Below are 16,384 nucleotides of genomic sequence, written 5' to 3'. Positions count from 1 at the left end.
TGACAAGATAATTGGATAGGATACTGGAGTCTACCCAATGCATTCTTAGTCTAATAACCTGTCAAAATAGTGAATGGAGTCAAACAGTAATGGTCAAGATCCTATGCACTTATTAAATACAATGCCTCATCAAAGAGCAAGAGTTATAAAGGACCAACACACTAGAGGAGGAGATTACTAAAGAGCCAGGACAATTATTGAGAAGAACTATAGTAGTTATTAGGAGGCCGTCTTACCTTGTAACTGTTAGTCATTGTCCATTATAAAACATGAATTCCTATTACAGCAAACGGACACGCTCTAAAATTTGTACTCTGAAGCAAGTTGATCAAATAAGCTAAATTTTGACTTATAAGTTATTTTCAAAACAACCCCAATACCTTAAAAATAATGCAATTACATCCATCTTTTTAAGTATTCTTACATTACTTTTTAATATTTCAACTGTCTTTATCAACTAAGAGGACATGTACATAAATTATAAGTACAACATAACTTAAAATACAACCGCAACTAAACATATTAATATTACATTCCCACAATTCCAACTAAATTCCAAATAATCTCAAATTCCATGAACTAAATGCCCCCATAGAAAATGGAGGTTTTGCTTCCTCACCATTTTCATCTTTACTGAGTTCCAGTAAAGGTTTGAATAGGTATTAAAGGGCATAGGTGGTGGTCAAGACTCAAGACCTGTTTCAAATCCTGTCCACAATTTCATCACAAAAGAAACAAAAAGCAAAAGAAGAAGAAAGAGTGAGAGACAGATAATGTATTGTATGGCCCAAAAATCAGAGAAGGTAGGGTCTGAATCTCAGGCTAAAAATCTTAGTCATCTTCCATAATCAAAGTTTCCAGTTACAACAAGAAAACCAATAAAACATACATCCAACATTACAAGTTATAACCAATTTTCCAACACCCAAATCCATCCATCCATCCATCAATACTACTACTAAAATCTAAACTCCAATGGCGCAATCTTCTTCTCTATCGCAACTTAAAACAATCTAAAAATCAAGACTTACGGTGGGTGGGTTAGCGCAATCCACGTCTACTAATACGGGCAGGAAGGCAGTGAGTTAAAAACGGTTGAACATTTCCTGGGGGGCGTTTCATTTACAACACCACGTATGTACAAAACCCTCGAGAGTCTCATCCACGCATCAGGTCAATCCCCGTCTGCATAGTTCTTATGTCTGCCCTAGAGCTTGGAGGCCAAACCATCGAGGGATTTGGAGCGGGCTCTTGACCTGCACCGCTCATGACCATAGTTGATGATCTCTCAACGGACCGGACTGCTGAATCCTTGTCGTCGTTGGTACTAGTCTCTCCCTTGCTCTTAGCCTTCAAATTACCGTGCACGAAACTGCATACAACCACCTGCAGTAAAACATCAATTACGCCATCCATTCTAAAAGTGCCAACATCGTAGGAAAAGCTAAGAAAGGGAAATTGGAAAAAGGAAACACGACGATTTAGCCAGGTGTGCAATCTTGAATCCAAAAGCAGCTTATTTACTTGCATGTGTAAAAGTTGAGGTGAGTTCAATTGTGTGAGATACCGTTATGACTGAGAAATCACAGATTTAGGATCATTTAAACATGCATTTTGTTTCTTAGAGTTAATGATAAACATTTGAAATCTGCAAATGCAGAAACAATACAAGAGAACCAATAAAATACCTGAACTGGACTTGCTGCAATAAGTCTCCCACCAATTGCACCCCCAATGACATGCCCGTCAGGGCTACAAACAGAAATACTTAGACCACCTGTACGATTCTGCGGGCTACCATTTTCAGAAACCAAGTATGAACCAGACAGGCATAGGATCTCAAATCGGCCCTGCATAAGACCATGAAACAAAAATGAGCTTGAGTAGGAGGCAAAAGATTGATGAAGGGAATATAATATATTTTATTTCTATTATGAAGCACTAATTTCTCATGTTAAATAAGGCTCAAATACATCTCTAACATTGATTAAATATGACAATCAGATCAGAAGCCTTAATTCTTCTAACGGACTTAGAATCTCATATGCAACTTATGTGACTTTGTCTACATTAGTTAAATATGAGATTTAAACCTGTAATTTCTTTTAATGTATAAAACAAGACTTAAAATATTATATGCAATAAAAATTAGTTTATAAAAATTGAGTTTGGGTATTTGCAGTGGGTACCTACACGGCTACACTCAACAAGGGATATCGGTTTAGAAATTATCCACCCACACAGAGTCAGGTGGTGCAAATAGTGAATTTATAAGGGCAAGTTGGGCAAACTAATTAGCATTATTAAGTATCAGATGAGGACTTGGTTCTTTAGCTTTGGTCTGGTGTTTCAACTCATTTTGCAAGAATGGACTATTCCACAAGATGGCAACAAAGAGAATTGTTAACAGAAAATAAAGCAGAAGAAACAAATGAAAATAATCAAAGAAAACTTTTAGTAGCAAGCAAAGCATCCCGTTATTAAATGAATTACATATACCCATATATTTAAAGGAAAAATACAGTTATGCAGTCAGATTTATATAAAAGCTATGCGCTCAAATGCTGGGGGTGACTGGCTGACTGCACCCTGTTAAGACTCCCACATTGGTAAAATAAGAGAGAATATATGAGTTTATAAGGCATTTAATTTTTAGTATGGTTTGGCCCATGTGCATTATAACCCAAACTTAGTTTATAACACACCCAAAAGATATAATACAAAAGAACTTAGCTAACAGCATTATCCAGATGCCTCAATATAGTGACAATGCCCTAATTATGTATTTTATTGGGTTTGAGCAAACCTTTTTGGGGGAAGCAAATTAAAACATAACTTAGGCAATTAAAAAGCTGCTGTATAATTTTAGATTTTAGATTTCCAACTGACGGCACGACAATTTAGCAGATGTTATGGAGCAAAAATATAATTTACACAGAAATCAGACTGAATATTAGTATACTTTTTAGAATACTTTTCACACAAGAAATGTAAAAGAAGTGAATTGTTCTTTACCTCATATGTAACAGTAGAGCCAGAACTTGCCGGTGGCCGCAACGTTACAGCAGAAACTGTGCCATTAGCTGACAATATACATAATGCCCTTGGCCTCTGCTTTGCAAATGCCAATACTTTTGCTGCTATATCCTGCATAGTGCATATACAACCTTTTCTAGTCACGGAATATGGTAAAGAGCAAAATGTTTCAACTAATGCACTAGTAACTGAAACTCGTTAAGTTTTCCTGTTCCAAATGATTAAGCATGCAAAATAAAGGGAATGTCATACATACCTCCCCTACCCCAATTTGTATGACATACGGTGTAAAGGCCAGCCCAGCTGAATTATTCATCCATTCACCTGCATCGAGAAAATACCACTCCACATTACAAAAGATCTCAACGCAATTGAGCAATTACCCAACTCTCAGTTATTTCTAATTTTCCTACTTGTATAAAACAATACACAGAAAAGTTGGTACCCATAAGCATCACAACCATAGGAGCTTCCTAACAAGTAACAACTATTGCCTTATTTCAAAACTCTTTTCTTTCCCATGACACCCTGCACTCAGAAGTACCCCCTTCCCGGCTAAGATTAAAGCGAACAAGATCAAAAATAACGTCAAAAAGTAAAGAAGGCAAGATTTACATGTTAATGTGGCTACGTCTACGAGAGCGAAGCTATTCAAATCAAACATAAAGGGTTACAAGCAAATATGTAACCCTGAATATGGCAGCTCCCCCTTTCAATGCCATGAGACATGATTATCAACATACAAGGTTACAACTTACAAGCAACCTGAACATGGTACAACATATTTACCCACCCCCCCACCCCCCACACCACAGCTCCCCCTTTTATTGCCATGAGACATGATTATTACTGGATTGGAACATTATATCAAAATGAATTTTACCCAAAATCAATATATGCAATGTTAGATTACAAGATTAGGCACCACATCCCTAATTTGAACACTTTACTACACAAGTAGCTCATAAACCAAGATTGAGGAGAAGAAGAAGAAGAGAAAAAAGAATACCAAGAGGAGCTAACTGTTGCTTCCACCCAGTTCCAGGAGGTCTTCCCTTAGCACGTTTTGGGCCAGGAGTACTGGAGCCTGGAGAAGGCAAGGAGGACATGGGAGACAATGCTAAAGACATGTTAGCCCCTTCAGGGCCATACTTCCTCGGCCTCCCTCTTTTCTTCTTCACCGGATCACCGCCGGTGGAGCCGCCGCCGGAGCTCGATCCCATGCTGATGCCAGGAACGATACTGCCCGGCGGATCCTCAACTTGGAAAGCTGAGCTCACAGCCCCTCCACCCCTAACATTGGCCTGCACTGCAATGTTAGGGTTTGGGTGGTGCTTGAACCCAACCGGAATACCGGGCGGCGGCGGCGGCGGCCCGCCACCAGACCCAGAACCCGCCCCCCTACTCAGATAGTATGAAGCTGAGCCAGAGAGCCCTATCCCGTCCCTTATATCCATGCATCTACTCACTAAAATTCCCCACTTAAAAAAATCCAACAAAGAATCCTTCTCAACAAGAACAACAACAACAACAAACTCCTATACTCTGATTCACCAATGAATGGAATTGGAAAACAAGCCCAAACTCAAAAAGAATACCCAAAAAAAAAAAAAAAAAAATTCCGAGAACAGCAAAACTGTTTAAATAATCCTAAGGGTTTAACATGGGTTTTTCATCAGCATCGCAAACAATGCTATGCATCTCAATCTTGAAGCCTCCACCCAGCAAACGAACATGGAAAGAGTGAGTGAGTGAGAGAGAGAGGGAAAGAGAGTAAAGACAGCAGCTTTGCAAACCCACAAGTACAAAGATCACACATTAGAGTTTGATCATGAAGAATGCCTAAATTCTACTCATATGTAAACAGTAAACTCACCCCAAAACTTAAAAACACAAATCCGGCAACTTCAGGCACCCCAAGAAAAAAAAAATGCAGGAAAGAAAAAGAAAAAGAAAAAGAAACCCTAGATTGAAAATTGGCAGAGAGAGAGAGAGAGAGGGCCTTGGGAAAGAAGAGGGAGGGTAATGACAAAAGTGAGATGAAATGAAAATTTTGAGCTTTTGAATTAAAGCGGAAGACAGCTTTTCCTTTTACAATTGCAAAACCACAATTTTATCTTGCGGTCGCTCTGTAATAAGGTTTTATCACTGCCCCCTCATTAGTCATTACAATGGGTTTTGGACTACTACATTTGTGATTTTTTAAACTATTCTTTGGATAATTCTATTTAAGAAAAAAAGTTAATAGTGTCATGTAAGAATATTGTGTTTTGTGACATATTATATTTTTACATAGTTAAAAACTTGTGTGATACCGTCTCATTAATCTTTATTCGTGGGGCGGATTTGATCAATATGAAATGTAATACTTATACTAGCAAATGTAATATTAATTAGGAATGAAATGTTTGTTACTTATCAAGAAAAATGTAATATATTTGAGAACAAATGTAATAATTTTACATTTGATGTTAGAGTATTACTTTTTCCATCAAAAGTATTAATAAACTTTTTTTTTGAAGAGATTAATAAACATTTTATTAATGAGTTAGTATTACATTTACGATCCTATCTTTTTACGTATCATGTTATATAAATCTGGTTCATATAATTTCAAACTCTGGTCCATATAAAGTCATCTGGTTCATATAATTTCAAACTTTGGTCCATATAAAATGAAATTACATTAGATAATAAGATTACAGAGAGATTTTGAAAATGTAATTTTACTTTGTGTGTTAGTTTGATTGTGGAAATATAATATTGACATTTAGTTAATTGTTATATGGATCAATTTACTTTAGTGTTCTCAATATATGTGTGTGTGTGAAATTATACATATACATAAATGTATATATGCCAATGTGTAAATATTAATAAGTATATAAATATATACACACATTTATGTATATTTTAAATTTTATCATACAAACATATATTTATAACAAAGGGAAGGGAAGGGAGGTAATTAAATTGTCTTGAAATATTACCGTCACATAGGAAGACTTTGTGCGATGAGATTGACTAAGAGGATATTGTTATGAATTAAATTCATGACTTTTTAATATGAAATCGATGACGCATCTATTACAATTCTAAATGGTTGGTCACATGATTGAACTCTAGTGGTAGGATACTACCTTATAATGAATCATGAGTGTTTAAAAAAATACATGAGTAATGTTCAAATTGGCCACTAAATGTAACCTGAAAGTGCAATTAGGTCACTGAACAAAAAAAAAGTGCAATTAGGTCATTGAACACTCCAAATGTATGTAATTTCACCTGATAGCAGCTTACCATGCATTTTTTCAGGTTACTTGCTTACGTTGACAGTCAGTTGACATTTTAAAATAATTTTTAATAATAAACTATTAAAATTAAAAATTTAAAAGAATTTAAATTAAAAAAAAAAAAAAAAAACATACACACACATATCTGCCGCCACCCCCTCCTCCTTAATAATACCCTTGCCACCTTGATAGGAAACATGTGGATGAATCGAATTTAATTATTGTTATTATTATTATTATTATTATTATTTACAGAAACTCAACTTCTTTCATAAAACAAATTTTGCTTTATTATGGTGTGTGTGTGTTTTTTAAAATTTTAAATTATTTTAATAGTTTATTATTAAAAATTATTTTTAAATGTCAATTCACTGTCCACGTAAGCAAGTAATCTGGTGAAATGGATGGTAATTTGCTATCAAGTGAAATTGTATACATTTGGAGTGTTCAATGACTTAATTGTACCTTTTTTTTTTTGTTCAGTGTTCTAATTGAACTTTCAAGTTACATTCAATGACCAATTTGAACCTTATTCCAAAAATAAATAAATGAAGTAGTGTGTATCACGGTGCCTCTCATTTAAGTCAAGAAACAACTCAACTTAAAAGCCAAATGTGACAGTGTGTGACTATATGTAAAAATTTGTACCCAGTGGCATGCTATAAAATACAACTTTAACACAAAATTATGATATAAGTTGTATATTATGAAATTGTTACACGTTCTCATGTATTAAGATTATAAATTTCTTCTAGTGACAAAATAAGATTTGATTTTTGTCACAAATGTTGAGAGTTTGAATTTGAATTTGACTCTTTATGCACAAAATATATATAATTCAATGTTTAATTTTAAAATTATATTTATTATTTTTATTTCTTTATGGATCTATAAGTCAAATTTATTAGATTTATGATATAATATGACGAAAAAAAAAAAAAAAACCCATAAGGGGAGGGCATTGGGGGACAGTTGGGGTGCACCTAAGTACCACCATGTCCTTATCAGCATACTACTAATAGCAGTGCTGATTTCTTAGGTCTTGTTTGGATGTATCCGGCGACAGTGGGGTGGTGGGGTGACGGTGCTAGGGGTGGGGGTAGTAATGTAATGTGAAAATGTTATAATGAGTGAATGCATGCTCTTTTTTTTTTCTCTCTCATCAAGAAGGGTAGGAGTACCTTCTCTGATGAAATTAATGACCCAGTTTTTGCTTTTTTGAATCTTTTGGACAGCCATATAAGAGAGAGAGAAAGACAGTCAAATGGATCTTTGAAAAACAACAAACATATTCAAACAAGACATGGAAAAACATTTAATGTCATGATAGAATGTACAAAGGACAAATTTCCTAATTATCCTCTTGCCCCTCCATCTTCCCATCAATTGCATCCCCACCTATACTATACACTTTTTTCTTTTTTTTTTTATAACCTAATTTTCTCGTCTTTACTGAACTATATTCTGAACTCAATAAATCTGTTTCGTAGATCCATGAGAAGGTAAATTGAGTCTAACCTTTACACCTTTTTTTTTTCTTTCTCAATCTTTGTTTAAGGCATCTACATGATGCTTATAGCTATTTCTATTACATATCATCATCTAATATTTATCTAACATCATCTTATCACTTAATAATTATTTATATAGAAAATTTCACTTTTATGTTCTTAAGTTATATGATAATTATAAGATTTGTCTATACTTACTGGTCGTGCTCACTTATCATCCCTAAGCTATAACTGACGTTACAAATTTAACTCCTAATGTTTTGTGTAAAAAATGGACGAAATTTGCAACGCTACTTATAGCTTAAGAACGAAAAGTAAGCACGACCAACAAGTAGGAACAAATCCTACAATTACATATAACTTTTTTTTGAAAGAAAACAATGCTAACATTAATTCAAATCTTACAAAGTGCATCATTAAGAAAACTAGGAGAGGAATACCTCCCCTCCTTACGAGCATCCGTGAATCCAACTTCCCTTGTTAGCTTATGGGCTACCATATTCACGGATCATTTAATAAAGACAAAGTTAACAAATACCTACTTCAACACTCTAATTCTTGTACTCAACACTCTAAAACAATACAACTCTGATTACTTTCTAAATATTATTTGGTAACTTATTTACCTTCATATATATTATATATCAATTGTATATTTGCCAATTTACCATCCCTAGCTGATGCATGGATAGTACAAAACACTCCGAGTTCAACGTGTAATCCACTCCTTTTTTTTTTTTTCTAATTATCTTGATGTGTGAATATTGTCATTATTTTATTTTATCAAAAAGACTAAGAAGATATTTTTTAACTAATTTTTTTAAAATGCATCATACACTTATTATTATTTTATATTTAGTTTACCTGCCAAATTATTGTATGTCTTGGTCTAAAACGATGTCATTTTGATGTTAAAATATTATTTACTTCGCGCGCGAGTTAGAATAATGAACATTTTGAAGTAAGATAATATATTTTATGAATTAGAATAATGTACTTTATATGTATATGTTAGAATAATAAAATCTCCGAGATAAGATAATGTATTTTATGAGTTAGAATAATTCACTTTATGTGTTAGAATAATGTATAATGTACTTTATATGTTAGAATAATAAAATTTATATGGTAAATATATTTAATGAGTTAGAATAATGTACGTTATATATGTTAGAATAATGTATTTTATGTGTTTTTGGACTGTGATCCACACAACTGTGTAGAACATTGTGTAGACCACGATCCATGCAATAATGATTGAGTTTACCCCTACCATTTTTAACCCAAATTAAAAACGAATCGAAAAGAAATATTTAAATTTAGGAGCTGTTTGTTTTTAATTTTTTTTTTTTTTTTTTTTAGGAAAAATAGAAAACTTAGATTGGAACAGTTTATTATACTGTGTCAATTGCAAATATTGTAACTAGAAGAATAAAAACTCAATGAAAGTCATGTAATTATAACTCGATGAAAGTTATGTACTTATATCATCTCAATTACTCTAACCATTCTTATAATAAACACAAATATAATGGTGTAACCCTAAATTACTAGATGACAACTGAATAAGTATTGCTCAAACATCTAATGCTGCAACTCTTGCTCCCTTATCCACTGAGAGAATGTCATCCTCAACAAGTTTTTGTTCTTCCCAAATTTCACAATGTAATTGTGTATGTCTCGTCGTATACTATTTAGCTTGATGAAGATAACATGCGTTGAAGCATAGTGGAATAAAGCGAGTAAAGCATAGCAGAATGAACCTCGTAATAAAATATCTTATTCAATTCGCTCTCATAGACGTAAGCTCTCACTTGAACCACATAAACTCTTCTTCATCATTTTCGTTTTATGTTCCTAATCTCTTGATCTCGTTTTTCTCAATGACACTACACAATATATATATACACACACACGCACTCTCTTGATCAAATGAGTCTATCCTTTTCCCATGAGTCCGTGTGTGGACAAATCTAAGCCATTGAATGCTTGAGGTAATGGCTTAGATTCCGCCAACTATGCAAATGTGCAACTGTGTACTTCACTTGCACAGTTGCACGGTTGACAAAATTGATCTAAAGCATTCAATGGCTCAGATCTGTCTACATGGACTCATGAAAAATGGATGCCTTCAAATGAGAACCCATCTTTCCTTGCGAACTTCTTCAGTAATGCACAATACATTCTACATGAATACACATTAACTACTTCCAAGCACGCCTGGAAGATGCGCTCAAGTGTGTGTCGTATATTCATTTAGTAATTTCCATGCATTCATGAAGTAATTTTGATGCATTCATGTATTCGTGTAGGAATAACAGGGTTGGAGTAAGTGTTGTGCATTCATGTAGTACTTACCATGAATTACTACATTAAGCAGGTTCGCACGAGAAACCTGGTCCGCACTTGAATGTGACCATATATATATATATATAACCATGAATAAAATTATGTGTTACACAAGTGATAAATGATGTTGATTGAAAGAGCGAGTTGGAGCAATCAAGAAGACAATAATGAGTAGTGAGGTAGTGACAACACTTTATGGTAAGAATCCAAAAATACTAAATGAGGATTGGCAAATGCTCAACTTTCTAACACGGCAGAAAGAAGAAAACCACAAGTGTGAATATTATGTAATTATGCATACCAACTTGCATTGGTTCTCATCTCAAGCTTGGCTGCCCATACAAAAAAGTGCTTCGCTTTTTTCTTGTATTTGATGGGGATGTGTTATCATAAAAGATCTATTGCTCTTCTCTTTCCCAATCCAATGGGGTCTTTGCTAACATCATGTTATAAGCACATTCTTCACTTTTTTAATATGATGATAGATATTCAATTAATGTATAAGATTATATACTAACATATGTGCGAAAGACTTTATGATCAAGCGGTATAACTGTAGCTCTCCAAATGAGAGGTAACAAGACTCTCTGTGCTTTAATAGATTGATAAAGTACTAAAATACTAACATCAGTAACCCTTCCCTAATTAGGCTCATATGCAAAGACCAAAATTATCAATTTATTTTGGATCAACCGATTAAATTGTGTCTCCAGAGATATTACAATTTTGATAATTTATGATAAAATTGATCTATTCATTATTACATGATAGATATGTGTATAAAGAATTGTAAATTCACATCAACTAGTATAAATTTATGCATAAAACTAATAGATTTTGTTTGTCGATGCATTTCGATGGTTCTAGAGTCCCGTATTGTCATTAACTAATTTGGAATGAGTACGTTTAAATTCACTATGACCCTGTTTGGTAAATAATCAGCCTATCAGTCAATTTTGGCTTATTTGATCACTATTACTGGTTAATAAGTTTTTTGTAACTCCAAAATGCTAAAATTCAAAAGGCTACTCAAAGCAGCCTTTTCAATTAGCTTTTTGAGAAAAGAAATTATACTAAATAGCTATCAGCTAACAGCCAATTTAATCAAACAACTTTCTACAATCAGCTAATATTATCAACAAATCATACCTTCTAACCCAAACAGCCAACCCAATCACTCAACAGCCATTTACCAAACAGGGCCTAATACTAATACACCAAAGCAACATTTGAGGAAACTTTTGGTAAAATCTTTTGTCCATTAAACATTTTTCTTTCAAGAATTTCTAGTAAACTAAGAATTTGGGAGGAATGATATTATAAGAAATGTGACAAAAATAACTATAAAAAAACTATTCTTATGAAAGCGAGATTCCCAAATGCATAGCGCCAACCAAATCCCCCTAGAGATTTGGAGCTATAAACTCTAAAAATTCATATTTTGTATAACTTTTAACTATGGGTATTTTATAAAAGGATAGATATATCCTGAAAGGGGTGTATTAGTAGGTGTAACATGATTCTCGTCTCAAAATATCACGAGTTTGATTATTGGTAATACTTTATCAGTCGAATTCGTCACACATAATCAACCACACATGAACAGGTTTATCTAGTGCACGCCTTTAAGTTTACATTATGTTGATACTATTTGAATAGAAAATTATATTAGAATTTTCTCCTTTTTTTTTTCTAAAATATATTTTGATAGGATTTCCCTTTTAAAAAATTAAATTAATGAGAAGCACTCTATTGACAGTTGTTATGCCATGGACCCGGATCCATGTTCACAATTTTTTAACTTTATATTAACAATTTTAGAACTCTATATTCACAATTACATAGCTCTATATTCACATTTTCATAACTCTATATTCACATTTTCATAACTCTATATTCACCAGTATAACACAATTTTGGAATCTATATAACAAAATTGTGAATATAGAGTTCAAAAATTGTAAATATTGAGTAATGTAATTTTATATATTGAGATCTAAAATTGTGAATATAGAATTCTAAAATTGTGAACATGGACCTAAGTCTATCTTGCAATGTAAACTCAGGTCTATAACATAATTTGCCCTCTATTGACTACCCTAGCCATGCGATCTTTTAAACGTTAGCAAATTTAAGTTAATTCAATTATCCAAAATTTGAAAAATTTTCTAATATTCCAGATCAATAATTACTCATCTATTTTCGAGAGGCATGAAAGAATTTCTTTGGAATGCTATAACATTCAAAATCCATTTTTTCCCCTGATAGATGGTTAGAACTTCATTTGGCTTCAATTCAAATCCTACTAAAAGATATCTACTAAAGAGTATAAATTGCTATTTTTTTTTGTGTCTAGAGATCCAAAAATAAAGAAATGATTCATTTATTCAAAATCATTATGTAAAATGATGTCTCGATTTGTTTTATTTCATTAGATAAAAGATGTGATATGGTTTCGAAAGATGACTTAGATTTGGGCAGTCAAATAACTAATATAAGTGTTTACCAAATAAATGTTGATAAAAGCTTTTTAATCCAAAAGAATACTTTGAGTAGCTTTTCTTTTATGAAAACAAATTATCAAATACATTTAATAGCATCACTTCTTTTATCAAATTATTAGATCCCTTCCCCTCATTTTATGGACTTTTTAATGTATTTATTTAATAAAAATAGTGAAAATAATATAATTTTGTTATTAAATGTTCTTTTATTTTTATTTTTATTGTCATAAAAAACAATTATTACATTTTTTATTTATATGTAATTATTTATAAGAGTTCATACACATTTTGGTCTCTTGACTATGAAATATTACTTAATTTAGTCACTGACTTTGAATATTAGGTCATCCGACTTGTAAAATTACACTCAATTTAGTCATCAGTTGCAAAATCCATCCAAATGCAGTTAATTTGAAGAGTAAAATGGTCCATCCACACCTACATGCTTATGCGACTATGCATATGCGACTATGCAATAATGAAGCAATTGAGTGTAATTTTACAAATCAAATGACCAAATTAAATAATTTTCAAAATCAAAGACCAAATTAAGCGATATTTAATAGTCGAGGGACCAAAATGAATATTTACTCTATTGATATTTAATAAATTATTGTTATAAAATAATTCAGGTCATCAAATTACGTATTAACTACTAAAGTTAACAAATAATTTTACCAAATATTTCTTCACAAACATTTAATACTACTAAATTGTCAAACCAACTAACACAATCTGTCAACCGCTATTCTAGTCCTTAATAGCTCCGTAAAATAAAAGGTCATCCAAAAAGTTCAATTGTCTTCTGTACACGATGGCAAAAGAGAAGCATCAACAAACACTTCTTGCAATCAAACTTTCAAGTGTAATCAATCTCTAACAACTTCAGAACCCTATTTGAAATACAGAATCTTGTAATTTTCACCAAAATCACCAACAGATTGTTCAGCTCAGATCACAGAACCACCATAAACAGCGACAAAAATAATAACAGCAAAAGACCATAAAACAAAGCACGAGAAATTAACCCCATCATCTTCTGGGAAACTCGTATTATTGCAACTGCATGGTTTCATTATCGTGCTATATATATATATTAGCAGTTATGAAGATGTTTGGCAGTGATGGATCGTGATACAGTGCTGTGTGCATGGGAAGTGTTGTTTCAAGTGTACACGCTGTAATCCATTCCAGCCATAATCTTTATCGGAAAGCAATCGAGAAAAGTTAGCATGGGGGTAATTTCTCTAGGTGTTAAGGATGGATGGTCGCAATACAGAAATGTATCGGGGTACGTACTGTGCCTGAGAGCATCGAGTGCTCAATAGAGCAGCTCCTCAAATACAGGATCGACATTTTGTCCCCAGTTCCCGTGGTACAAGTCCAAGAGCTTCTCGGCTGGCGTAATACCTGCCATCACAAAAAGTATTGTAAAGATGGGCGTAAGAAAGGATACTTTGAAGAACGGATTTTTCAGTGAGTTCGAGTCTAGTGTAGACGCTGAAAATGATTGGAACGCTGAACTAATGCTGTCATTAGAGAAGTTCAAGTGTACACTTTAAAGCTTTTCAAATCATGGCTTACCGGTGGCTAACAGTTTTTATGTAAGACGGGACATAATATAGTTATTAACGTGGACTAATGCATTTTAGATTCCGAGAAGAACTAGTTACCTGTGCCAACTACCATGTAGTGTGATGGCATCACGGTTACCATTCCAAATGGGTGGTCATAGATTTGAACCCCGGTGGTGGAGGCTTAGATTCTTTGGGTTAAAAATGTTTGAAAAAGTATAGAACAGATACTACATTATAAAGAATCATGAGTATTTCAAAAAAAAAAAAGTTACCTGTATTGACGACCTCGGTTATTTCATTCAAAAATCCCGTTTCTTTAAAGCCTCTTCGTTCTAAGCCTTCCTGCACATTAGAAAAAAAAAAAAAAAAACGAATTCAGTTAGCGATTGGAAGGGACGAGAGGCCAGGCACTATAGTATCAATACTGACAATAGCGAGAAATGGTTTAACTTGCCTTTGCCAGCTTTAGAACATCTTGAGCAACGTGCTTCAGCAACCCATCCCGAAATGGCGTCTTTAGACCAGTTACTGGCACCTAATACAATGCTTTGAAAAATTAATTACGGAGTAATTCTTTTGTAAAGAACAAATTGTAGAATGGTCACCAAAGTTGTTTTTAAACAGTACCTTCTTCCTCAACATCTCCCGTTCTTCCAAAGTCCAATCGGCTGTCATGTCCAGAACAGCTTGTAAAGATATCTCATCGTATAATAGCCCCACCTGAGATTTGAAGATCATTTACGAGAAACATGATTAACGGGAAAAAGTCTTGCAGATATTAATTAAGCAAAACAATCTTATCAACTGCCATTGAAGGAAAGCAGAGAAACATAACTGTCACAAAAACGCACAGCAAAACACCTAAACATTTTTCATGTACATTTTCTTCCCGTAGATCCTTTACACAGTTAGAACGCCACCAAAGATTTCACCGCTCTCTCTCCAAAATAAATAAACAAAGAAAATGCGAAAGACACAATAAAGCAGCACAGAATCATGTTATCGAGCTCCAAATCTTCAAACATAAGCAATTAGCGGAAACCTATTAATATAGCGTAGCAGTCGTTGAGAGCAGCTATCCTTCATAACAACTGGCAGTTTCAGCATGGCCTTACTGAACATATTATTTAATTTTATATTCTAATTAACACAAAAACATTATGGCTTACTTAAATGAAAACATGTTTGTGTTTGCCAAAAAAAAAAAAAAAGTTTCATACCCAAAAAGCAGGCAATGCACATAGCCGCCTCCACGGTCCTCCATCAGCACCCCTCATCTCCAAGTATCTTTTAAGTCTCACCTAAAAACAGATTGGCACAATTTCAGCAAAATTTTGAAACTTGAACTGTTAATAAACAGACTGGAAATCTCCTAAAATTTCTCATCAAAGAAGCGGCTTCGCACCTCAGGAAATATCGTAGTCAGATGATTCTCCCAATCATTAAGCGTAGGATAATCACCGGGAATTGGAGGCAATTTTCCGGTCATAAAATCCTGCCAAACTAAGTATTGGTAAGCAAATAGAAGTATTAAACATGAAATACAAATACAATTAACCCAGTTTAGACATTGTCAAACTCAAGAACGATGGATTACCCGGAATGACATTCCCGCACAGTCAATATACCCCTTGTTCCTATAGACAAAGTACATAGGAACATCAAGTGCATAATCTACATACTGCTCGAACCTGTGCCCATAAAACTAACGTATTACAAGGTACTCAAGAAATAGTTCTGAAACCATCAAATGGTCCATGCAACATAAAGTGTATCTAGAGCAACACTAGGATTCAATAACCATAAATAAACTCATTTACAAGACTTTTTGTGTCTTTATCACCAAAAGAGAATTGTAATTTCCCGTCAAAACAAGTTCAGACAAATCAAGCACATGTTAGGTTATGGTTTATCACCAAAAAGGAATTGTAATTTCCCGTCAAACACTTCTTGATTGATAGTATAGTCTCCCTTCAAAACTTTGGTTGCAGTCCAATTAAGTGATAGATGGGTATGGTTTCATATACTTCACAATGCAGAAGCATTTTAAATGGACATAATACTAATAACTCTGTAACATAAATGGAAAAAAAAAAAAAAAAAAAAAAAAAAAA

The 16,384-nt window shown here is 33.5% G+C and overlaps 2 protein-coding genes across 4 annotated transcripts in view; both read right to left on the bottom strand.

Moving 5' to 3' along the window:
• Positions 1–771: 771 nt before the first annotated feature.
• LOC116003165 (AT-hook motif nuclear-localized protein 9-like) lies at positions 772–5,063 on the bottom strand. Its single transcript, XM_031243331.1, has 5 exons — positions 4,046–5,063; positions 3,293–3,360; positions 3,016–3,147; positions 1,689–1,850; positions 772–1,386 (listed from the first exon to the last, which is right to left on the bottom strand). The coding sequence occupies exons 1-5, from the start codon at positions 4,491–4,493 to the stop codon at positions 1,159–1,161; spliced, it is 1,038 nt and encodes a 345-aa protein (XP_031099191.1). The 5' UTR covers positions 4,494–5,063; the 3' UTR covers positions 772–1,158.
• Positions 5,064–13,444: 8,381 nt separating this feature from the next.
• Positions 13,445–16,384, bottom strand: part of LOC116002198 (glutamate--cysteine ligase, chloroplastic-like) — a 9,052-nt gene continuing 6,112 nt past the window's right edge. For 2 of the 3 annotated variants that reach the window (XM_031242271.1, XM_031242270.1), the window contains exons 10-16: positions 15,868–15,961; positions 15,676–15,765; positions 15,491–15,571; positions 14,898–14,990; positions 14,725–14,805; positions 14,543–14,612; positions 13,445–14,103 (exon numbers count right to left, since the gene is read on the bottom strand). In XM_031242271.1, coding sequence (XP_031098131.1) covers positions 14,015–14,103; positions 14,543–14,612; positions 14,725–14,805; positions 14,898–14,990; positions 15,491–15,571; positions 15,676–15,765; positions 15,868–15,961 — 598 coding nt within the window. In that variant the 3' untranslated portion in view covers positions 13,445–14,014. The remainder of the gene's footprint in view (positions 14,104–14,542; positions 14,613–14,724; positions 14,806–14,897; positions 14,991–15,490; positions 15,572–15,675; positions 15,766–15,867; positions 15,962–16,384) is intronic. The other variant, XM_031242272.1, reaches the window with a different exon arrangement.

The sequence above is a fragment of the Ipomoea triloba genome, chromosome 13, assembly GCF_003576645.1.
Source record: "Ipomoea triloba cultivar NCNSP0323 chromosome 13, ASM357664v1".
Taxonomy (NCBI): Eukaryota; Viridiplantae; Streptophyta; class Magnoliopsida; order Solanales; family Convolvulaceae; genus Ipomoea; species Ipomoea triloba.
Note: the sequence above shows the minus strand (reverse complement) of the source record. Positions and strands in the feature narration are given on the sequence as shown.

Excerpts from the sequence above, each read along its gene's own strand:
- LOC116003165 (XM_031243331.1), bottom strand. The coding sequence starts at position 4,493 with ATGGATATAAGGGACGGGATAGGGCTCTCTGGCTCAGCTTCATACTAT. Across the intron at positions 3,148-3,292 it reads TACAAATTGGGGTAGGGGAG|GATATAGCAGCAAAAGTATT; the intron begins GTATGTATGACA and ends TGCACTATGCAG. Across the intron at positions 1,387-1,688 it reads TTGCAGCAAGTCCAGTTCAG|GTGGTTGTATGCAGTTTCGT; the intron begins GTATTTTATTGG and ends GTTTTACTGCAG.